General features: G+C 41.1%; 1 protein-coding gene across 50 annotated transcripts; it reads left to right on the top strand.

Annotated features, from left to right (window-relative positions):
- The first annotated feature begins 3,636 nt into the window (after positions 1-3,636).
- On the top strand, positions 3,637-24,331 carry Patronin (patronin). 50 transcript variants are annotated; one of them, XM_064687233.1, is made up of 25 exons: positions 3,637-3,780; positions 4,594-4,951; positions 9,280-9,591; positions 9,648-9,736; positions 9,796-9,931; positions 10,039-10,289; positions 10,349-10,449; positions 11,532-11,684; positions 13,095-13,202; positions 13,550-13,735; positions 14,586-14,648; positions 14,813-14,956; positions 15,022-15,151; positions 15,229-15,592; positions 15,862-15,963; positions 16,237-16,383; positions 16,573-18,318; positions 18,775-19,011; positions 19,078-19,276; positions 19,789-19,863; positions 20,121-20,210; positions 20,810-20,914; positions 22,404-22,586; positions 23,601-23,883; positions 23,938-24,331. In XM_064687233.1, the coding sequence occupies exons 2-25, from the start codon at positions 4,922-4,924 to the stop codon at positions 24,080-24,082; spliced, it is 5,379 nt and encodes a 1,792-aa protein (XP_064543303.1). In that variant the 5' UTR covers positions 3,637-3,780; positions 4,594-4,921; the 3' UTR covers positions 24,083-24,331. The 50 variants fall into 50 exon arrangements, with proteins under 50 accessions (XP_064543303.1, XP_064543304.1, XP_064543309.1 ...); XM_064687234.1 differs by having other exon boundaries at positions 16,570-18,318; positions 20,121-20,192; XM_064687239.1 differs by having other exon boundaries at positions 16,570-18,318; positions 22,404-22,472.
- The last annotated feature ends 864 nt before the right edge of the window (positions 24,332-25,195 follow it).

The raw sequence follows: 25,195 nt of genomic DNA, 5'->3' as shown, positions 1-25,195 counted from the left end.
ACGCACAAAACCGTGTTGCAAAGCACGACAGTTCAATTTATGCAGTTTTTTACAACACTTGCATAGAAGTACACGAAGAAGTGTGACGTCACAAACCATTATTTATCAACAGATGTATACAGTTTTAAATAACAAACTGAAATGTGCTAAAGTTGATTCAAATTCAAAAAAGGACACAGAATATAAATTTCACCTATTAAATGTTCATTGCTTATAAAAAAATTAATAGGTCTAGTTAGCATATGTATGTAAATAGACATGATTTGCTAAACAGCAAATAAATAAACAATACAATAAAGAGCAAAATATTCCAACTTGGGGAACAATGAGTTTGGAATGCTTAAATATTAAGTCATAATCGCAGTTAGCTAAGCTCAGCTATCATTATTTCTATGATCTAGTTACATTTGATTCATTGGGACCTCCGCCATGCCATCGAATGCTTAGAGTTTATATTCAATTATGCTTGCATCGCTAAGAAAATACTATATAAACAACTACTATAAGAATAAAGTTGTTTTATGATAATTAGGAAAAACTTTGAAGAAAAGATAATGTTAAAGCAATTGGCTTCAAATCGTTCAATATATTATGATTCACACGATTCATATTGACCATCTGCTTACCGCAAATTTGTGGTGGCCAGTCGATAGGCAGCCGATAAACTTCAAACAAGCAGCTGATGCTTCTAAATATAAATAAAAGGAAAGATCTTATTGGCAACGAAAAGTGCTTTCACCGATTTAAAGTATAACGCCAGCAGCTTGCAACTGCTTTTGGATATTACCTTTTGCTAGCTTCAATTTGTTTAAAGTCTTGGTTCTGCATTTTCTTACTGATTCCGTATGGTTTACATGAGCCTAAAATCCAGCACTTTAGCGCCGATTGCTTATGGCGGTTGGCCGATAGGCATCTTTATTATTGAAATACAATTACTCCTATTGCTATTGGGTTCAATTCTTTGTAACTAATTGTTTCATTCTAGCAATTCGTAAAGCATAAATATAATAAACAGAAGCAGTAAGTGGCCAACCACAGATACAGCCAAATGATTTATATGATAAATCATTTCACATATTTAGAAAGTCTGAAAATAATACTGTGCTGATTGCCGTGCCGCAAACCAATCCACTCGATAAAAGGTAATGAGTCATGAATCCGCAAATTCACTCTCAATATTGTGTTTCATCTACTTTTTCAAACATGTCTACTGTTTCTACTTTTCATAAAAGACTCGGATAAGAAAATGAAATATGACAACGATTCCATTAGAGCCAGAATTCAAAGTGGAGAATTTAAGGTCGTCAACAAGCGAAGTCGGAGCAGAGTATGGAATGTGTTTTCCAGAGTTGTGGATCAAAATGGAACGGAGCTTAAGAATGTTATCTGCCGAACGTGCCCAAGTGTCTTTAAATTTAATGGGAGCACGTCAAATTTGGTAAGGCACAAATGCTACAAAAACGCAATTGAGGATTTGGATCCAAACGAATCATCTAAGGAAATAAAATCAGTTAAGCTGAGAACCTGCAAACTACGTGAAAGTACTGAAGACCGTGAATATGGCGCAGATACTACAGACTTCTTGGAAGAACAAAATAGCCCGTCTAATTTCGATGAAGAAACCAAGGAAAAACTGGCTCATGCCCTGGCAGAGTGGGCCGTCGAAAACTGCCGTCCCCTGAACATCTCTGAGGACACTGGACTCAGGAAATTGGCCGCGCTGCTAATTGAAATCGGAGCTAATTTCGGTAGCCACCTCAAGGTAGATGAGCTCATGCCTCAGGTGTCAACCCTTTCCGCCAACATTGACGCCTGTTACCAAGATACCCTGGAGAAAGTGCGATCGGATGTGTGCGCAGCCAGAGCCAATGGATATAGCATAGCGTGCAGCAGCTGGCCGGATAATGTGAGAAGTAGACACCTCTGCGTGACCATAAACTACGTCCAGGATAGCTCGTTGGCGAGCCGGCTGCTCGCAGTGAGCACCTTGGATGAGGTGTCCTGCACAGGTAAGCCCTATATGCCACCTTCCATTTTAAGAAATATTTAACATCGAATTATTATCCTTACAGGCTTGCAGTTAAAATCGCAAGTTGAGAGGATCTTGAGCGACTTCGATTGTGATATGGGGGAAGACAATCCGATCTGCGTATCATCTGCCGACTTAAGCATATCCGATGTCCTCGAAGATGGACAAATACACTGTATTAGTCATTTGCTCAGCAACATCATCGAGAGAACATTCGACGAAGTAAGCGGGCTCAAGGAAATGTTAAGCCAGGCCAACGAACTTCTCAAGTATTTGCAAAAGTCTGGTGCGTCCATGAGCTTAGGGAACCAGCTGATTGACTACTCTGCAACCAGATGTCACAGCATTTATTGCAAGCTGAAGTCAATAGAAGCCAATTGGATGGACATATTGAATTTGTGCGGAGGTGAAAGTGGCCTCGACTCGATGGGAAATATTAATATTAATGACATTTCTTCGATTGTGCACATTCTCAGCCACTTTGAGAAATGCCGTAAAAATCTGGAGGCTGAGATGTCGCCAACGCTGCATCTGGTAATCCCACATATTCACCGACTGAGAAAACTGTGCGGTAGTCCGTGTAGCACCAAAATAGAATCACAAACGAAGCTAAGACTGACTGATTGTTTGGAATCATTAGTAAAAAACCATATTGCCAAGCCCCATAAAATGGCCATGTTCCTTTTTCCACCCACTAATCAATTGCTGCAATGCACACAGGCCGAAAAGGATCAGACAATAGAGGAGTGCAAAACTCTGATGAAAAGATACTGTCCCATTGAGATCAAGAGCACAGATACCGAAGTACGAATCAAGCAGGAATTGGATGACGATCTGTTCTCTGATTTCGTTGCCGTGCACACATCTGAAGATCGAATCTTGAAGGAAATTCGTAGATATTCAGATCTACAAGTGCCCTTAAACGATGGGTACGACGTTTTGAATTGGTGGTACACCAATAAAGATAATTTTCCACTCTTATATCGAGCCAGTTGCAGAGTTTTGGGTACGCCCGCCTCCAGTGCGTCTTCGGAAAAAGCATTTGAGAAAGCGCGAAGTTTATTAATCGATGGAAATTATAGTCAGGGTTCTCTCCATGATATGGCTAATAAAATAATGTTTTTACACAAAAACTATATTTAAAATACATTTATTTACTTAAAAATATATGTTAAATTTGTTAATCTATTAATTTTCAATTTGATACAATTGAAATTTATATTGCGATTAGGAGGTTTTTAAATCTATGGGTAATTCTAAAAACGAAGGTATCAACATATCTGAAATACCTTTCTAAATACTTATAAGTTTCGTGGTGTGAAATTATTTACCAATTTTCACAGAATTTTAAAAACATATTTTATTTCTTGATGATTTTCGGTTAGTACTGGCATTAGTCGTCATTTCCTGCTTCTGGTGTGTGTACCTAGTAAAATAAAAAAATTAAAAGAACACTGTACATCAACTCAAATAAAATGAATGTGTTCTCGTATTTATGATTCAAATGATTCGATTTAACAACAGTTTTGCTTTGGCAAGTTGTGGCGGATGGCCGATAGGCTACAAGATAATTTCAGTGCTGATAAACGCCATCTGCTGCCACTGTACAACACTCTCATTCAGAGAAAATTTTGGAAGAGAAGAAGCAAGTTGTTATTCGATCTTTAGTGCATTTGAAGTTTATAGAAAGTATAAAATTAAATGCGAATCGAGCGCGGAGCGTGTAAAATGCATTTGTATGAATCCAGGCGGTAAAGCAATGCAAAATTTAAGGAGAATATGCGTGTACCACGCACCCATAGTCAGATTTTTCGGTCATCATTTCGTTGCTGCTCGCAAACTGACGTCAACGTTAGCGTCGCTGCCGCAGTCACCGTCGTCATCATACGCCTAGTCGCCAATGAGAGCGAAGAGCATAACAGTGTCTACCAGTTCGACGGCGTATAGCGAACAAAAGAGAGAGAAACAACGGCGAGCGCAACAGCAACAACAAGCAAGGCAAAAGAAAAATGTTTTCATTTATTACTGCCTGCAATCGCGGAAAAGTGGAAAATTGCAAAAAAGCGCAACTGCCACGCCAATAATTGTGCACTAATTAGCCGAAAACTGACGCGAGCTACTCAAAAAGTGCGTTTCTGTGTCAACAGTGACCCCAAATTGCAACAGCTGATGCTGTGGCCAGGCAATAAAACTCATTGCCGCCTCTGTCGCTGCGCCTCTGCCGCTACGCAACTGCTGCTGCACTGTGCTGCTCCGCTCTGTGCTGCTCTGCTTCTGTTATTCTGTTATTGTGCCAAGCACAGTTCCACGGCAAAGCCATCCCCCTGTTGCCGCCCACTGCAAAGTTCGCCCAGTGAATGATTCACATTTTTCCTTTGCTAGTTTTTCTCCTCTTTCTGTGTTTTTTTTGTTACTGCTCTTGTTGTTGTTGTTGTTACTGCTGCTACTGTGCTGTGCTGCGCGAATTGTTGGCAAATGCGTGCGCGCAATTAATTTGCAAAAATTCGAAAATAGTTGTAAAAGTGCTTATAAATATTTATGTATGTTTGTGTGCGTGTTTTTAGGCTACTCTACGGCTGAAGTGAAAATTCCAAGCCAAAGAGATAAAGAGAGAGAGAGAGAGTGAACAAGATAACAACATAATAAGGAAAGTGTGGAAAATACGACGACAACAACAATAAACCGCTTGGCCAGTGAAAAAAGAAAAGTGAACTGCAAGTGCAGCGGAGACTGGGCGTCGGACAGCCAGTGACATCCGACAGCCGCCGACGTTGCCCCCGCTGTTGCAACTCTAACCGCAACAACAATTTCATCGAAAGAATTTAGTCAAAGTCGTTGGCTCGGTGAACGGTAAAGTGCAGTGTCATCGTCATCTCCATCTCCATCTCCAAGATGGATGCCGAAACACAGGAAATACGACAGGTAAACATATTTTTAGCCATTACATATGCTATCCCCTGACCCCACACTAATCCACACCATGCCCTGCTGTTGGTTTGCGTGCGCGCTCCCACACACGTACACAAGCATAAATGTGTGTGTGTGTATGTGTGAAGTGCTTCTAATAAATATGTATGTATGAATATGTGCCCGCAAACTAAATATCGCGCTCATTAAAATTCCTGCACTGACTGCGGCGCCGACGTCGCCGTCAAAGTTACTCCCCAAAGACTTGAACGCCGCCGCCGTCGTTAATTTGCTTAACGCCTTTGCAATGCGCTCATCAAACGCTGCCTGCGCCTCTGCCGCTGGCCATAAGCGTAACGGCTTTGTGGACTAACGCAGCGACGCTAACGTCGACGTCAACGCTCAGCCACCTACTCTCTTTGCCAAAATGGTGCGCTGAGGTAACCGCACACGCCACGCCGCCGCTCCCACTGACCGGCCAAGTGGTGAGCGCCTTAATATGCGACCGACACCTACTTACCGTTTGACTGGTTTTAAACCCAATGCAAACAACAACGCACCAGAAGCGGCTGCGGCGGCGGCGGCAGAGGCAGAGCAATCAGTGTGGCCAGCTGCTCCGTACTGGCATTGGCAACCCGCTGCTGTTCAATCAACTTTAAAACTCCCATTCATAAATTGGTTCCACAGCCGGAAAATGCTTTTCTGTGTGGTTCGCTGTTGTTGTTGTTGCTGCCACTTTGCGTAAACTTTTGTTTGTTGTTGCTGTTTTAACTGCTGTTGCATGACCTAATCGCTAAATACAAAAAAACATCCATATCGATGTACAAATGTATGTTTGTCTGTAGTACGAAAAGCAAAAAAAAAAAAAAAAAAGAGAGCCAAAAATGTAACTGATTAACTGACTGTCTGACTTTTTGACAGTTTGGCAACCTTCAGAAGTTCTCAATCTTATATGTAGATGGGTGTGTGCTCGCTCGCTAGCTTGCTTGCGTGCGTGCTGCCCGCCCCCTTCCAAATCCAAAAAAAAAAAAAAAAAATAATACCAGCTCCCTAGAAAGTTAAAAGTCTCACACACAATCGACCGTTTCCAACTGTTTATCTAGCTGCCATTCTGCTTGGTGTTGTTGTTTTTGCTGTTGCTGCAAAGCTCTTTAAGCAATTAGCGCATTATGGGCTTTTAAAACAAAAAGAAAAGGAAGCCCACATTAAATATAAAGCGCACGCTTAGCAGCTGCCGCAAGCAATCGCCGACAATGTCTGCGCCGTCCGTTCTCTGGCGATCGCTCTCTCTCTCCCCATTATCCAAAAAAAAAAGTCGAAAAAGTTTGCTCACAATTGTCAAAGGCAAAGAGTTTTTGTGTGTTCCTTTTGCATTTATATTTAGCCTATCGTCGCATTTCTCTGGCACGCCAGCCAACAACAACAACACAACACAGCAAGACCCAAACGGCAAGATAACGACAAAATCATAAATGCCGCCAAGCCGCAATTTGAATTTTAGCATTTCCATATGAAATGTGTGTATGTGTGCACTCAAAAAGAGACACTTGCATATATACGTATGCATGTATGTATGTATGCACTTGAGTACTTATTTATATGCTTGACACACACACACACACACACATACATACATACATACTGTCAGCGACAGAACTGATCTATCTATGCCATCCATGTGGGCGTCCAAGCCAGAAGCAATTTATTGCTGTTGTTGCTCTGCCCCAAAGTGTTTACATTTTGAAATTTGAGTTGGGAGTATTTATGTGTGCACATACTTATGTTTGTATTAAAAAAAAAACAACAAAAAAAAAAAATAACTGCAGTTTGTTGCCAGTGGGCTGGAAAGTATGAGAAGACAAACTGGTTGCACAGGAAGTGTGTCCACCTGTCCGCCAGTCTACTTGTTGGCCAATTCGCATAGTTCGACGGTCTACGACCTACGCCAACATATTTGACACTCGTTAACCTGTTGCAGCCAAAAAATCGGTTTTTCGCTCATTTTTATGTGAATATATTTTTAAAAACAATCAACTTTAACTTTTGACTACTATAGAAAGGTACAAATCATTTTAATTATTATGTCAATCATTAAAATGAATTTACTACGAATATTTTTGACTAAATAGTCTTAGGCGAAATCTTCTTCGAACCAATAAAGTATTATTAACATTCGTTAATTAGATGCAAGACAAATTTACATAAATTATAATTATAAAAAGAAAAAAAAAAGATTCTAAAGATTTAACTATCAAAACGCTAGAAGCATCAACTCAATAAAATGTTTTTCCCTTTTAAATATGGCTATATTCAGAAAACGATAAAACGTATTATTATATTATATGCTCAACGAGCTAGTTTTGATTTTGTTTTTTTAATAAAACCCGTATGGAACTCCTCTCATACATAGTACAGGTAGATATGATATATATGACAGGTAGAAGATAGCCATTAGTAAATAATCTTATCTATTATTTATATATTGGTCAATTTGATAAGTGCAAACACATCTTTGAACATAATCCTCAGTTTAAAATAGAAAGCAAAACAAACACGAATTTGTTCTGCTCTTATCAGCCGCATTCCATAAAGATACAAAATTTTGAACACATGTTTGTACAAAATGGATTCACTTAGCGATAAGACAAATTGAATCACAGTTAGAAATTGTGAGCCTTATCTGTGTGTGCCTGCCTTGTCGGGGAATTAACTGATCGTTTTTCTCATCCAACCTGTCAGATGTCTGCTCCCATTCCGATAAGATTCCATTTAGTTTCAATTGAGCAAAAGGAGCAGTAAAAACTAATAAGAGCCAATTCTCAAGTTGATTCTAAGAAAATGGGCAAAGCCCACGGCCGAGGCGGAGACTGTGGCGAAATCATGAGTATAAAATGCAGTTGCAAATGGAAATAACTCGCCTGACGGGGAATTGCTGCACTTGAGATTCTAAAAGCCGCAACAACAAGAACTACAACAGCAAAAAATGAACACAGTTTGGCCACGGGCCTGGGCCTGGGCCTCGGCCTCGGTCTGGGCATGGCGATTCCCACTTTTTCATGCTGAGTGACCATCCAAACGGACAGACCGACGGACAGACACAATGAAGAAACGGCGCACGCCAAGCCAAACACCAGCGAGTTTATCGAACTCGTATTGAAGATTGTACGCATGGCTTCACACAGATGCAGCAGCGGGGCTACCACAGGCACAGATACACTAACAGGCACACAGACTAGACTGCAGAGTGCACTACTTAATTGCTTCAATATTAAAATTCAGCATTTAATACGCTGCAAGGTTTGCCTTGGCCATCCAGCTGCTGAATTTGTGCTTTTCTCTAAAAACCTTTCTTTCCACTAGCCGGATGTTCTTATTGAATAAGAAAGTTGATATAAATTGGCTTTGACTCAGAGTTTTCTCAGCTAGGAATTCTCGCGTGCCTCGCTCGTAAAATGTAAAATGAAGAACCTATATATATAACATTGGAATGGAATGACAACCGAGATAGTCTGCTGATCTTATTGATGCAGAATCTAGAATTGTCTTCGTAATGCAGACAATGAATCGCAATGGCATCACTTTATTTTATAGATGTTATTGGAGCTATTACTCGTAAAAATATTTATGGCGAATAAAGATATTAAGCGCAGTAATATAACGTGTGTTGTCACATGCTCTCAACCCATTCAAAATGTTTAAAAAGTGTTTAATAGATGTATGCAAATGTCTCTAACAGGGACAAGAAATCAGTCCCGACCCATATATGCTGGCCACGGTTGTATAAACGTATTTATCTTGGCAATATAAGAGTTGGAGACTTGAAATTTGAATTATATATTTACGTATAGCAAACGTAGAACTAGTTTATAATTTTTGCTAAGTATCTCTCCCCATTTCCAAAACATTGATTGTTATCGAGTTTGAGGCTTGGATTCTTTAAGCATAACTCAACAATAATAAAAGTTAAATACACCAAACTTGGTATGCAGAATGGAGTATAGCATATACAGATTCAGAAAATATATCTATTTAGTTAGTACACATAAAAGAAATGCACTTTTTAAATGTTGTGCCTTTCACTTTGAAATATACACACAGTTTGGGACACGTTTAATGCCATAAAATTGCAAAGGGATCGGTCTATAGACACCGAAGTTATATAAAAACACATTTTCCGCAGTGTGGGGCAGACGGTATGTGCTTGTATGTTTAGAAGGAAGCTTGGGAGCTTGGCTGTGATCAGGGAACCTCCTGTTCGTTCTTTCAATATATTTCTTAAAATATTACCAAATAGTGCGCAACAACTGATTTAATTGGTAAAACGTTTTGCACTTGTTTTTCAGGCTCGTCAACGTGCTTCCGTCAAATGGCTGCTCTCGAAAGCTTTCAACAATCGCGTGCCGGACAACCTGAAGGAGCCGTTCTATCGCGATCACGAGAACCAGGAGCGCCTCAAGCCTCAGATCGTTGTGGAGTTGGGCAATGCGACGCTTTATTGCCAGACACTGTCCAATCTGTACTCCGACCCCAACTACCAAAGCTTAAATCACTGGTCAATATTACAGACGCTAGCGCGCAAGGGTGTCCCCGTGGCCGAATCGTCGGACATGCCCATTACCGAAACGGTATTAATTCAAACGAATCCGTTGCGAATTGTAAGTTCAATTAGCGCTTGCCTTAAGTAAACGACTCTCAACCCAGTTTCTTGCAGAACGCCCACATGTCTGTGATAGAATCGATGATGGTTCTGTATGCGAAGGAAATATCGTCGGGTGACCGTGTCATGGCGGCCATACGGAGGTAAGTTGCGCACGAGTTTGTTTTGACAATAATTTGGCTAACTCCTTAAATAATTGCAGAATATCTGGTAGCAACTATCAGGCGCCTTCAAGCCAGTCCTATGAACAGGGCCTGCTCGCTTGGATATCGCATGCATGCGCCGCGCTTAAAAAGCGCATCGTCAAGGAGCTGGAAACCAGCGTGCCAGACGAGATTGTAAGAATAGCTTTTGGCATCAGTCATTATACTTTGTGGACATTTAATTCCCTCAACTATTAGTTTTTGTTTTCGATTGTTAATCGTTATTTTCGGTTGCGTTGCAGGGAACGCGTCTGCAGACGCCGGATATACCGCCAGTGCGCGATTTTCAAGATCTGTGCGATGGCATTTGCCTGGCGCTGCTCATCTCCTACTACTGCCCCAAGGTGGTGCCGTGGACGAGCGTGCGCATTAACTATTTGCCTGCTGTGGAGGACTCCATACACAATATACTGCTGGTGAGCAGTTTTTCACAAAAGCATTTGCCATACGGCGTCTTCCACATGACGCCCGAGGACATAACATACATGCGAGGGTGAGTGCTGGATGAATCTAGTAGACAAGCATGACATAACTCTGATTCGATATCGACAGCTCAATGAAACTAAATCTGGTGTTGCTGCTGACGGATTTGTTCAATTTGTTCGAGATTCACCCGGCCAAATGTGTGTGTTACCCGGGCATGGATGGACAGGGTAAGTCACGGTCCACATTCAATTCAACTATGCACCGCATCGCATTCCAACTAACCTATCGGCCCACCAAGTACCCAACCCTTTGGCCTTTGTGTGTTTCCATCCGGGGCATGTATATTATTTGTCGTCGTCGTCGTTGTCTTTGTTGTCCTGTGAATTCTTGGTCACAAGCATATTTCGCCTTTGATTTGCTTTTGCATTTTGTGCTTTCTTTTCGTTTGTTCAGCTGCATTTTCATTTGGCTGCCTTTAATAAAAATAGGATTCTTAGAACAATTTGAACTAACTTTTAATTTGCCAACATTTGCATTAGTGTCAGTAACCCTTGGAATAATGGGTAATGGGATTCTTTTGAGCTTTCTGATAATTTAAACAAAAAAAAATATATTTTTATATAGGGCCAGGCTCAGATAGCTAATACAACAACATATTGAGATTCACATATCGCAATTCCACATAATGTTTTATATAGGATTGTAGGATAATAAATAGTATTTCACAATAATCTCGCTGCCAATGGCACATGGTACAATTACTTAAGCGCCAATAAATAAAATCAGAGCAAATTCACTTAGCAAAGGTAGTTGTCAGCAGTTTAAGGTTGATCCATCGAAACACTATCCCGTTGTTAGCACCTTTAAATCCGAGTAAACCCAGTAAGGAAGGCAATAGGAAATTGCAGTGACTTGCTGCGGTTGCCTGCCCGCCCTCCTGCATCACAGAAATTATGAATCACCGTCGAGAAATTGGCGCCCAATCATGCACCACAATCATTTAATTTTGATCATTTATCCGGTTGCCGTCATCCCGCACCTGATCCATCTGGATAGCAATATGCAGTAGATAACTTAATAAACTGAATTCAATTCAAATCAAATCAATTTTATACTTGATTCTCTTTCTTTGTTTATGTGCAAACGCTTGTGCAAACCACAAATCACCAACTGAACGGGTGTTAATACTCTCTTTATTCAACACAAACACACAAATGCAACCACAACAACAACAACGACAACAATATTATTAACAACGACAACAATCCACAACAATTTGTATCTTTTGATCGATTCACGCCTGACGTAGATGTCATCACAAGGCGCAGCCAGGGCGCCAATGAGCACGGAATCTGCCATCGACGGGGCCTCACAATGCAGCCCGTTACGCCCATACCCGATTTGCGCAGCGATCTTGACCAGCCGCCCATTGGGTCACCCTCGAATCGGCCGCCGTTTCAAGGTTTACTTCTTCTCTATTGCAATTTATCTGAGGGTCCCCAGACCCCTCAGATACATATCTGTCTGTGTTTTTTGTGTGTGCCCCCCCACCCATTCTATTCCATTTGTTTGTTGCCTCGTTTCTTAACGTGAATGTTTTGCATTTTCATTGTTTGTTGATTGTTTAATTGTTTGTTCGTTTGCTTGTTTTGCTCATATTCCGTTTCTGAAGACAATACCCCACCCCCCACTTTGTCGCCGCTTTGTTCTTGCAATTACAAACTAATACTCAATAACTGTAGCATAAGTTAACTAATACCACAGATTTGAACCGCATTATGATCACAATGAATCGAAATGCACTCTGCCAAAAAAAACATCGCTGCACTCCTCGCAAATAGGTTTTGCACACGTAGAAGATGTGCACAGTCGCGTTTATTTGAATGAGACATGTTTTTCAGAACATCCCGAAGCACTGTATGTAATGCACCCTCTGACTTCGACTAACTGATTAACAAAAAAATAAAACTAATCTAAAGCTGAGGAAAAAAATCGGGTGCTCAAATAGCGATTTAATTGCCATAAAGATAAAAGAAGGCGTATTCATTCTGGACAACTAAGAACGCTGTAGTCGAGTGTGCCAGACTGTAAAATCCCCTGTTCCCATCAGTCAGCTCTTCAAATCAGCTACTTATACATAAAATTATGCACAACACAAATTTAGCCATGGAATTGATTATTCCGCCTACGTCAATAAGATAATTCAATGTTGAATAACTTGTAAGTTTCTTGTCCGATATTCATGAAAATACGAATGCATAGATACATAATATAAATGAGTGTATATACGAAATCCTAATGCTCTAGCTTTTGAAATTAGTTCTTTCATTTCGAAAATGGGGGAAGTATCAAAAAAGGCGAGATATTCCTTATTTGTAAATACCATCTCTACCACATTTGGTGTATCTGACTCTTACAAACAAATAAAGAAAGTAATTTTAAGGCTTTAGCCTTTGGACAGAAAGACATGGCTAAGTTGACTTAGCTCGTCGTCCCGATTAGGAGTATATGTACTTTTTGGAGTCGGGAATGGGAATGTCTCCATCTACCCATTTTTTCTGTTTTTCATATTTGATCTGAAAAGGCTTCTTTTAGTTTTCCTTCCTAAAAGGCCTTTGTTAATACATTTATTAGTTTTGGTAGATTAGGAAATAAACACACTTCGTTAAATCATTTAGGGCACAAAAGTTTTACACAATATTTGTAATCAGCAACGGATTGCGACTTCAGTCTCTGTTTTTATTCGATGTATATTTGCTTTTGCTATTATGAAGCATACGAATGTTAATTTTTGGACGTATTTTTTATAGCTTATGTTTTATTATGGAACTGTGTTTATTTGTTTTTGGTGAATTTCCATTTTTATTTTTAGTTCCGCACACAAATTCATTTAGCGGCGGCGCCTTAAATCGCAGGTCAACTCCGCCCACCGAATATCAAACGATGCAGTCAAATAATTTTGATGGCAACCAGGCCGAAGGTAATTAACATAACTTAAAGTTTAGTTATTTCAAATTGAGTTACTTTAATTTAAGTTGAAGTTCATTTGCAAGCCCTTTGCACAGATAAACGCTTTCCTCAAATGTATTTGTTTATTTTTAATTCAATTTACGTTTTTTGTTTCTTTCTTTTCTCCGAACCACCGAACTACCCACACATGCTTTAATACTGCCACCATCCAATCACCAATGCAAAAACAACAACAAATGCGCATTTCCGCCTAACTGAATCCCACTTCCACGCCCACGCCCACGCGCACCTCAACGCTGCCATCACCTGTGTCACCGCTACCCGCCGCCGCCTCCCCACTCGATTCGCATGTGTCAGCGTTCGTCGTGCACAAGTCGCGTGGCATTACCACACTCTCGTCCATGCACTCGCAGCAGCAGCAACAGCAGCAACAGCAGCAGCAGTATCAGCACCAGCAACAGTCCCAGCAGGAGCCCTTGGTTCCAGCTCGCTTGCGTCAGGCAAAAGAAAAGAACAATGTCGAGTCGAAAGCAGACGAGAGAGGTTTGCCAGTCTTTTAACTCATATTTCATTTATTTTGCTCCCCGCTCGCGTGTCCGATCCCACAATTGCGTTAATTAAGTTCCAGAGTGTAGCCACCTGAATAATTATGCGGTTTTACTTGTAGCACTTGGAATTGTTTCTATTTATTCTACTTCGCGACGGCGCGATCTTTACATTATCATATTCTATTGGCAAGATCACAATGTAGGATAACAGGAATTATTCAGTCTTAACTCTTAATCTTCACACGGAGCCAGAGCTGGAAGAAAAAAGATTTTAGATAAGCAATAAGCTAACTGAGAAACCTTGAGCTGATAAAATTAATTCTATTCATTAGTTTATGCTGAATTTATTTTTAAAAAATATTGTTAGTTAGAAAATTTAGAATAACGTATTCTCAAAAAGGCTAATCAGTAGAGCCGAGTCAATCTACCCTTGACAGAACCAACATAGGGTATAAATTAACTTTCTATTTTGTTGAATGTCGATATCCAAGCATACAATTTACGTGGGATGAAACTATATAGTAAAATGCAAACATATGCTAGATTAAATCTGTGCTCAGAAAATATTATAGTTAAGCTCTATCAAAAATAGAACCTTGTTAAGATTAGAATAGGGGTGCCAAATCAAGACTTTTGCAGAAATGAGAGATTTCCTTAAATCGATTCATGAGTTAAATTAATGTTATTCTTTTTGTTCAACACACAAACATTTGTTCATTTTTTATTTTTTTGGTCATTCTTATCTTCATTTTTGTTAAATATCATTTATCATTATTTCTGTATAGTTTACTTATTTACCTTATTTTAAAAAATTAATTTTGCTCTTGAATTAACAATCGAAACAGGCGATTTTGTCGCTGCGGGCCGACCAAGTAACTGGGAACAGAGCCGGCGTCCAAGTTTCGCAGGTATGCTACAAATCTCACCAGTCGCTGTTTGAATTCCCGTGCGTGTGTGTGATGAATGTACATAAGATTTTGTTGCCCCCATTTAAGCATTTTCCCCCTCTCTGTTTGATCCTCTAGCTTGCTGAACTATTTGATAAAACTAATTATGAATTATGATGTTGCAGGTCGTCGCTCTCGACGAAACTCCTCCAGCGAAGACTCGCAGTTGACTATTGAAAACTTTGGCGGCTCACAGGATCAGCTCAATACGCTGGGCCGCTTCGAGCGCGAACGGGACAGGGAACGTAAGCTGTCCAACACAAGCGTGGGTAAGTAAAAACAAAGTTTAAAAAGTGCCTTGATTTGGATTCATCAACTACCTTTTTATTTGCAGAACCGGCCGTGGCAGTGCGATCTTCTATTGCGGATGCTCGGGGTACGCTACAGCTGGGCTACGATACGGATTCGGGATCTGAGAAACAGGATCGCGAAACCGAAAAGTATTCAATGCGTCGACAGGCAAGGTGGGTTCCCCAATCATCACCCAACTTCCGTCTGTTATGTTGTCGAATAACTTTTGATGTATTTATCCAATTTGTAGCAGTGCGGACAATGTGCCCACGGCCTCTGCGCATAATCTGTCAAATGCGGGCAGCCCGTTGCCGGCGCGGAACAAGCAACATTCCATCGATAGGGACTACTCAACAGTCGACCACTTTAACGACGCCAGATCGAGTGGGTATGATCCAGAAAGCACGCCCGTGCGTAAATCCTCAACCAGCAGCATGCCAGCGAGTCCGGCGGCTTGGCAGCTGGACACCTGTGACGATGATTTACGCTCGCTGGAGAATGCCACTAAGTTGTCTACGATGCGCATGAAACTGGAGGAGAGACGTCGCCGCATTGAGCAGGATAAGCGCAAAATCGAAATGGCAGTGCTGCGGCATCAGGAGAAGACTTGTCAGGTTGTTAAAGCTTTAACCCTTTACTTATGTCCGTTTATAAAATGTATGATCCGAATCAGAAGAGTTGAATACTGGTCTAGTCCAATATAATATATATTCCGGGTAGCTCCGAATCGTTAATTGTAAGGTTAAACCAAATTAATTAAGCAACTGAAAAACAAAATAATATTACTTTAAAATATCGTTAGAACCTGGCAGCCATAGAGTTTAATGTGTCTTCTAAAGAAATTCATTATTTGTTTATTAATTGATGTTGTTTTCGATTTCAGGAGGACTTGGAATCGTGTCCCGACGTCCTAAAGTGGGAGACCATGAGCAACGAGTCGAAGCGTACGCCAGAAATAGATCCAGCTGACATGGACAAATACCAAGTGAGTTCAGCTGCATCAATACTTGCCATTCCAGTGTGTCCACTCCCAGCTTGTTCTAACCCTCCGGATAAATGTTAATTCGCTTGTCTCTCTCGTTTTATACTCCTCCCTCCATTGCGTTTATTCTATGTTCGTGGTTGCTTCGACATAAACATAACAATTGTATACAATACACTCTCACACACACACAAACAAATCACACACACCACACACGCGTGCAAATACATTAACACACCTAACATTGGTCATGGATGTGTGGAAAACGAAAAACAGCAAAGCATCGCCATTATGAACATGAATCTGCAGGATATCCAGCAGGATATCCATCGGCTGGCCACGCAGCAAAGCCAAATGCAGGCGCAGCACCTGCAAGCGCAGCAGCTGATGCAGGCACAACAAATAGCCAACATGCTGAATCAGGTAAGCCCCCTCCCCTCCACGAAGCACCCTGCATCTCACCCAATTGCCAAATTAACACAGAAACACTTTTCGGTTTGTTCCTTTTGTGCCTTGTTATATTGTTTATATATTGCGTTTGTTTGCTCGTTCGTTTGACTAACCTTATGAATGTATTTTGTGCTTCCTCCCTGCTAACCGCATCCACAGCAGCAAACGTATGGCTCGCAGCAGCATCTGGCTGAGCACCATTACCAGCAGCGACCCATGCAGCAAAGTTTTGGCTCATCACCGCATCTTCCGCAGGCCTTTAATGCGCCAGTCAGCGCCTACAATTCCCGTCCGCCCAGCCGCGATCCCTACCAGCAGCAGCAGCAACAGCAGCACCATTCACACCAACAGCAGCCCATGCAGATGCCTCCCATGCAGTACGTCAACGAGCACGGACAGTACATGTCGCCGCCCGCTCACTACATGCAGCCTCAAAGCCTCTACAGCGACAATGGGGCCCCCTACAACAACCACTCCCCCTACGGAGCACCTCCGCTGCCGCAGTACCAGCAGCACCAGCAACGCAACAGCGTCTACGATGAGTACGGCCAGCCGGCGAATCATTTTTACCTGCACGAGTCCCCGCCACAGCCGCATGCGCATCCACAGCGTCGCACCTGGGCGCACTCGGCGGCAGCGGCCGCCTACGAACAGCAGCAACAGGCACAGCAGCAGCAGCAACCACTGTTGGATGTCAATGCCTGGCAAACACAGAAGAAGATGCAGCAACAGCAGCAGCAGCAAAACTGGCCTAATCGGCCGCCCTCCAGCGCTGGCACGTCTCAGGGCTTTGTGCTGCACCAAAACGGAGGCGGCGGCGGTGGTGGGGAGCTGCAGCATCTGTTCCAGGTGCAGTCCTCCCCGCAACACGGCCAGCGGGTACATGGCGGAGGCGGTGGCAGCGCCAACGGCGTACAGCGGCAGCAGTCCCTGACGAATCTGCGTGACAATCGGTCACCCAAGGGCAACATGGGCCAGCCCAACATGGGAATGGGACAGCACGAGGACATGATGGCGCCGCAAAGTATTTGCTTCATCGGCGACGAGGAAGATGTAGACGAGCTAGAGCGCAACATTATCGAGTCTATGCAATCGACTCGCATTTCCGATTTTGTGGTGCAGCAGCAGCAACGCCTTCATCATCATCAGCAGCAACAGCAGCAGCAGCAGCAGCTGCCGGCGGCGCACAGCGGACGCGGCAGCAGCTCTGAGGATTACGACAGCGGCGAGCTGATTTCCAACAAGCTTAACATCACCAGCGGCAATCTCACCTACCGCATTCCCTCGCCCTCGCGCCCCGCCATACAGGCCAACAGTTTTCAGGATCCACGTGGAGGTGGTAGTGGAGGGGGCGGTAACGGTAACGGAAACGGGAACGGTAGTGGTAGCGGCGAGGAGCAGCGGCCTGAGAAGGGCTTCTATATATCCTTCGACAACGATCAGCCGAAGCGACCGAAGCCGCCACTGCGCGCCAAGAAGTCACCCAAAAAGGAGCCCAGCAGGGATAATGTGGACAACCAAGTTGTCCTTAAACGTGAATCGCTAAGTCAACTGCACAACAGCAACAATTTTGCCAGCGAGGAGGCCAAAAACGCGTCTGCTGCCAGGCACAGCATCCACAACTTCCCCGGCGTCCAAGCCAATGCCAATGCGAATTCAGCCGGCAACGCGACCTACAACAAATATACAGACGAGCCGCCTATCCAGCTGCGCCAAATAGCAGCATCGGCGGCCGAACCCAATGTCCACGAGCGCCGGCACCTCGAGGACCTCACCAATCAGCCGCAGCAGCAGCAGCAACAGCCGCTCTCGCCATCACGTCTAAGGGCCGAACACAGCAGCAGCAGCGCCGAGGCGGCCAAGAAAAAAGCGTTGGTCATTGGCGCCGATGCGACCAATCTAGATCCGGTAAGATTTCACGCTTGCCGGCATTTGATTCATCAGATCGTAGTGGGTAAAGATAGATCTAGTTTCTTTAGGAATAGGTATAGAATTTTGTTGACTGTGTGTACTGAATCAAGATGTACCCATATGTTATATGGTGAGGATGGGGGGACCACCGACTCCCTTCAAATTCGTAGGGACCAGACACGCTCAAAACTGAAAAGTTGGAGCAGTTTTGATAACTAATTTGGACGCATAGCTTAGTAGGCTCAGGAAAGTAAAGCGTAGTGCCCATGTTTGGTTTACATTTCGATTTATTTATTTTCTAAAACTCTTTTTATATTTTTTAAAAATTTATTACCTAAGTGTATATTTTATATTTGTCATGTTGTCCGAACCAATTAGGCTGAGGGTATGAGGGAATTTTTGTTTCCGCAAGATAATTTTTGGCATTTTACTCACGTTTACCTTGGTTTCTAGGAATCCGTTGACGAAATGGAGCGTCGCAAAGAGAAGATAATGTTGCTGTCCCTACAGCGCCGACAGCAGCAAGAGGAGGCCAAGGCGCGAAAGGAGATAGAGGCATCCCAAAAACGAGAAAAGGAACGGCAAAAGGAGGAAGAGCGCGCGCGCAAAAAGGAGGAACAAATGGCGCGACGTGCGGCCATATTGGAACAACATAGACTAAAAAAAGCCATCGAGGAAGCCGAGCGAGAAGTAAGTCACAACTAATCTCCAATTTGCTGCTGTACAAATACTGATAGCTGTTGCGCTTTCTTGCAGGGTAAAACTCTGGACCGGCCCGATTTACATGTAAAACTGCAGCCACAGTCTTCGAACGCGTCCACGCCGCGCCTTAGACAGCAACGTGTGACTAGGCCGCGGCCTAAGACAATCCACGTCGACGACGCCAGTGTGGACATTAGTGAGGCTTCAAGCCTATCCAGTCGGGGCAAAAAGGGCTCAAGTTCAAACCTAACCGGTGAGCGTTCCGTTAAACTCCTGCACATTTTCCAATTGGGCACACAACAACAGTATTCACAGCCTTTTGTGGCGAGGCAAAGGATTCTTCGAACCCAACATGAAATTTCCTTGTCTGTGACATAGATTATAGGGATAACAGTTGCAACAATTTGGTTTCAAAATTTAATTTTCTTCAATCGGATTACAAACACTTCCCATTCGAACTTATATGTACATCATTTATTCTTGCTGAGAATGACGAATTTTCTTTATATATCCGTCGGTTTGATTTCTGAACTGTGCTCTTGTCTTCTTCAAATATCCTATTTGTAGTATTTATTTTTACCAAGAATCCTAGTAAAATGTGTGTATATTGTTTGTATGTGTGTTAATTTCGGCATGTCGAAATTGCAATACTTTGTTGTGTTCATTTGTTTAATTTTTGTCGTTTTATTTAAGTAATTTTATGTTTTTGCCAATTTGTTAATTTATGTTTTCGTTTTAACTTGGTTGCCCCCCTAAATTGTACAGGCTACGGTACACTAAGCTCCAATTCAATGAAAAGAGATTTTTATAGGGGCTCGCAAGACTCCCTTACAGTAAAAGGTAATTTATGTTTTTTTCTCTCTTGTTTTTGTACGATTTCATTGTTTATGTCTTTTATTTAGTTACGTTAAGAGCATGCCCTTTTTTTTAACTGGTTTTATGATTTTACTTAGTGTTTGCTTTTTATTTATTTGAAATTAGGGGTACGATTTGATACAATTTTTATTTCTACGCACTTCAGCTAATGTAGTCTGTAACACAATCATTTGGGTCAAGAATATAATTGTTAAGCCATAAATACTAATCTCGTTCAACAGAGTCCCCCGATGATTATCCCAGCACAAGTTCAACTCCGATTGGACGACGGGGATCATACAAAACTTCCAGAGGTTGGTGCTGGGTAACAAGTAATAAGATACATTTTTTTTTTTGTTTTTCTACTCTTGCTTTTGTTGGTTAGTTATTGTTAACAACAGCGAAATATCCCTAAGAAAACAAACAAACAAAATGCTGGCTTGGACTTGTGTGCCTAGTGCCTAGTCCCTAGACGCTGATTAACACCTATTTTATAATTATTATTTTATTTTATCTATTATCAGTTAAGGCGCTAGATCACGCTAAATTACCCAAACTACTAAACACGCTAAAAAAAAACTATAGTATACATATCCTTAACACACCAAAAGCAAGTTGAAAAAAAGAAAGAAAAAAAACTAACCCACATTTTAAGCATATGCACTGGGGAAAATTCACACAGAGTCTGCCTTGAAGATCGCTGTGGGTGACAGGAGGTTTTTTTGTTTCTGGATATCTTAATATTTTAATTGGTTTTTTTTTTTATAACACTTTTGGTTTGGGTCAGAAAAGTCTCTTAAGTTTAGTTTAGCAATTGCATTTCATATTTTGTGTTTGTGATAAACTGTAAGAAAACTGAACTTGATCCAATATACGTATTATGTGCACTCGGCTCGCCCCGTGTGTGTCTCCGTGCTGCCACTTTTTACAGAGCCAGCCGTCGAAAGGGGCCGCACCCTGTCGCGTATATCAGTTGCTAAGGGGAGCACGCTTAATTTCCGTGGCCGAAAATCCAATTCGCTAATGAATTTGTGCGGTAAGAAGCGTTTCACAGCTAAAAAAAAAAAAAAATTTAAAAAACAGCTGCTTGCCTTTTACTTTTACTCGTATTTCTACCTAACTTTATCTCTTGCTATTTCATATTTAATTTCTGTGGTAGCTTAAATCATAAATATACTTTTACATTTTGGTTCTTTGTCTTTTGTCTCTGTATTTGGTGGCAGTTTCCTTTCTTTTTTACTATGTCCTTCACTATCATAATTAGTCTGATTTACTATATGTCAATTTATTTTCTTTTCTGAACAATCGTCGGTTGCAGGTGATGGTTAAATTTTCATCTATATTTTTTGTGTATCATTTAATTATTTTTAAACATGATATTTGTGTTGTCTCCTTATTACTTTTTGGTTTTTGGCTTACTGATTGAGAGTAATGCAGGATTAAATACAAAATTCTCGAGTAACAAGCTGTAAATCCCTTAATTAGTATATTATAACTATTTTACTTTGTTTTTGAACACAAGTTATTAGAAGTATTCCCTTCGGGCCTGCATTACTCATTCTACAAGTATTTTGTTTTCTGATTATATATTTTTTGTATTCAATACATGAAAGTTCGTAAAGTTCCTTTACCTTTTTTAAGAACTTGCTACATTTTGATATATACTTATATATTTTCATACGAATTTTTTTATAGAAAATGTAAGGTATTATGTTTTTTGAAGTTTGTAATTTGATTTAGTTTGCTGAGTAATAATTTGTTTTTCTATGACTGGAAAAAGAAAGCGGTGGCGGCATTTCTGTTTCTATATTTGTTTACTGAAACAACAGCCAGTTGCCAGTTGCAAACGTTTTATAATTCGCAAGTGGTTCTGGTTTGCTTTCGACTTGTACTGTCCGCTTTTTGGGGAACTGGGTTGTCATTTTTTATTCTCCCGAAATTGTGAATTAACTCACACATGAACATACTCCCCCGCACCCAAACACGCCTGCAAATCAACACACGCACACACACACACACACACAGACACACTTAAGCACTCTCAGACAGATCATATTTAGGCCTTAAGTGTATATACATACTACATTGAACGATCTACAAAATTGTTTAACTAAATTGAATGCACACATTCTCTTTTATTTCTCGTTTCTTTCAATTCAAAAAAAACTTGTGTACAAAACCCGAAAACTTGATTGAATTAACAACAAAAATGAAATGAAAAACAAACTAAATATCTATTAACAAAATCGATCAATGCCTATAACATTCATCGCTCGATCGCTTCCATCGACATCATCCTGTGGCGAATAATAACCAATAACAAAATTCGAATGCATCAACCGAATGAATTTACTCTGCATGGATGGCAACTCTGAAACTGTGTTGCCCTGCTCTCTCTCTCTCTACCCCCTCTGTCACTATGGCTGTGGTTGTTGGTGCTTTCGCGGCTGTGTTTTGTGCGTCAATGCATGCCTGAACTCTGATGATTGATGAACGCTCGATTGATCTTCCCGCTTACCGGTTAGACACAGATTCGGGACTGGGACGGGCCACTCCGCCGCGGCGAGCACCGTCACCAGGAATGGCGGCATCAGGTAGGCATATGCCATCTCCCTCTGGACCAGGCTCTTTGCCGCCAGGTTTGATATCGAAGCGTCGCGGATTTGATGATGGATCAAGCGATACGTCTTTAATCATGGAATACTCGGGTTTGTACTTAGTCTCAAAGAATTCTCAGTTATACATCCACAACAACAAGCATCATATTCGTACATACACCATACATATTGGTTCTTCATACATCATTTGTACATCTTTGGAACGCCTCATAGAATATTCACTTATTCGTTTTCTTTTTATTTCTTAGTTCAATTCAATTCTCAGTTCTGTTGAAACCATACCAATTGGTCTTCTTCTTATGTCCATTTCTTTTGATCAACAACATACATTTATGATTTTACGACCATATACTACATACAATTGAGTTTTCCGTATACGAATATACGTACATACTTGTGCCATAGGGACTGTCACAAATTGAAAGTGCGCGCGTTTCTGGATGCAATTCCAATTCCATCCGTTGCGTCGTCAAATCCACGAATTCGATAGTCAAACCGAGTTGTGTCTTTAGTATTATATAATGCCACAAATGAAAAATCTAAAATAACCCCGATTGGCCCAATTAACCGCCTCACATTTGCAAACTAAAAACAAAAAACAGAAAATTAAAATTATTGATATCAAGTGCAAAAATGCAAGCAATTATTATTTTAAGATTTATATGATTTTGTTGCATATTTGTAATATTTATTTTATATTTGGAATGTTTCACATTTGGTAACCAATTAGATTAGTTAGTTCAAAATGTAAGTACATATGCATACAAAACTTAGAAAGTGGGTCATTCATAACGTAATATATTTAATATATCGAGTTATAGTAGCCATATTACGCTGTGAAGGACCCTCGACTGCGTCAGGTCCTCAGATCGTAGTTCTATGTGCTCAATAAAAGTAATCCAGAGTGTGATCTGATGGCCCAGTTTGAATATGAGTTAATGTTTTTTTATGATCAGTTCGCACGTTGCCTGCATAAGAAGCAAATAATTGTTATACCTTATTTTTAATAATTGAGAAGTTTGCCATTAACACCGAGTAGAAAACCACGTAAAATAATGTTGCATTTGCAGTTGCGCGTTACTGATATATTTTGTTGATCCACAGGTCCAAAACTGTACAAACAACCAGCGGCCAAATCAAATCGCGGCATTATCTTAAATGCCGTTGAGTACTGCGTTTTTCCCGGCGCCGTTAACCGTGAAGCCAAACAGAAAGTGCTCGAGAAGATCGCGCGCTCGGAGGCCAAACACTTCCTCGTACTCTTCCGGGATGCGGGCTGCCAATTCCGCGCCCTCTACAGTTACATGCCGGAGACGGATCAAGTGACGAAGCTGTACGGCACGGGACCTAGTCAAGTCGACGAAGTCATGTTCGATAAATTCTTCAAGTGAGTCTTGGCTAGAATTGTATTTACCTATGCTAATTTGTTGTTGCCCTTCAGATACAACTCAGGTGGGAAATGCTTCTCACAGGTGCACACAAAGCATCTGACCGTCACGATAGACGCCTTCACAATACACAACTCGCTGTGGCAGGGCAAGCGGGTGCAGTTGCCCAGCAAAAAGGACATGGCGCTTGTGATTTAAGCCGAGTGCGGAGCAACTTGGCCCAATGGCTAACTATTCTGCAACCTCAACTTAAATCAATTGCGAAAGCAATGAGAATTCAATGTTTTACTACGGCACCGAGCGATTGCAGTGCTTGGGTTTTGGGCTCGGGACTCTGGGGCAGGGTACGGCATATTATGGCTTAATAACTAATTGCACATGTTTGAGCGACAGCAACAAATTGGAATTTACTAAAATATTGTATTCATTAATACAATGCGATAAAAATATTTCATTTTAATTTCATTTAATTTTAAAGAAAAAAAATTCAATAGGAAAACTCCCGATACAAAAGCCAAAATAAAATCCAGCGGATAATTTGAAGATTTTTTTATCACATATAGAAAACACACACACACACACAAACACATGAGCAGAAAATTTGAAGAAAATGAACAACAGATATTGTAGAAATTCTTTATTTTATTAATTTGTTTTAAATTGTTATGAAGTTTTTTATGCGAAATTTTTGTTGCCCTTTGGCATATGCGGGTTATTGTGAGGCCCCTGTCAAGGGCTCTGAACAATTTCGCCAGTCGACACTAATTTTAACGCCACTAGCTATTTATTTTAAGACTAATTAATATATACTTTTTATGCAAATTTAAAAAGGAATAATACAACTAATATTTAAAGGATACCATACATACATATACCTATGCAACAAAATGAAAAAAAAAAAGACTTAACTGGCTGACACCTTAAGCTGTCTTTGTTGTACAAACTCAATGGAAATGCTAATCGTGTTGAATTTACATAAATAAATGCACACACACAGTTATGTATTTCATTACAAAGTCAGATGCTCCAATGGCAACGCAGTCGGACTCTAAAATTCGTAAATTGTATTACACAAATCGATTATCTTCAAAGCCTCTTTTTAAGTCGTTTCTTAAATGTATTTTAAATATCTTTTGGATTGGCTTTTCACGCCCTTGTCCGCAGCGGTCGGGCCCTCGAAAAGGATATTTCAAATTGTTAGCGTATAACTGCCATCAACATAACTATAAACAATTATTGTCTATCCTCTGTTTTAAAACCTCTACACTATTTAGACCGCTCAACCGTGCACCTTAGTCCCTAATGACACTC

This window comes from Drosophila montana, unplaced genomic scaffold (assembly GCF_035044405.1).
Source record: "Drosophila montana isolate Dmon_TW-CO22-7 unplaced genomic scaffold, ASM3504440v1 contig_3200_1, whole genome shotgun sequence".
NCBI classification, from domain to species: Eukaryota; Metazoa; Arthropoda; class Insecta; order Diptera; family Drosophilidae; genus Drosophila; species Drosophila montana.
This window is presented reverse-complemented; position numbering and strand designations above follow the sequence as displayed.

Excerpts from the sequence above, each read along its gene's own strand:
- Patronin (XM_064687229.1), top strand. The coding sequence starts at position 4,922 with ATGGATGCCGAAACACAGGAAATACGACAG. Across the intron at positions 9,932-10,038 it reads CCAGCGTGCCAGACGAGATT|GGAACGCGTCTGCAGACGCC; the intron begins GTAAGAATAGCT and ends GTTGCGTTGCAG. Across the intron at positions 23,884-23,937 it reads ATGTTCGATAAATTCTTCAA|ATACAACTCAGGTGGGAAAT; the intron begins GTGAGTCTTGGC and ends GTTGCCCTTCAG.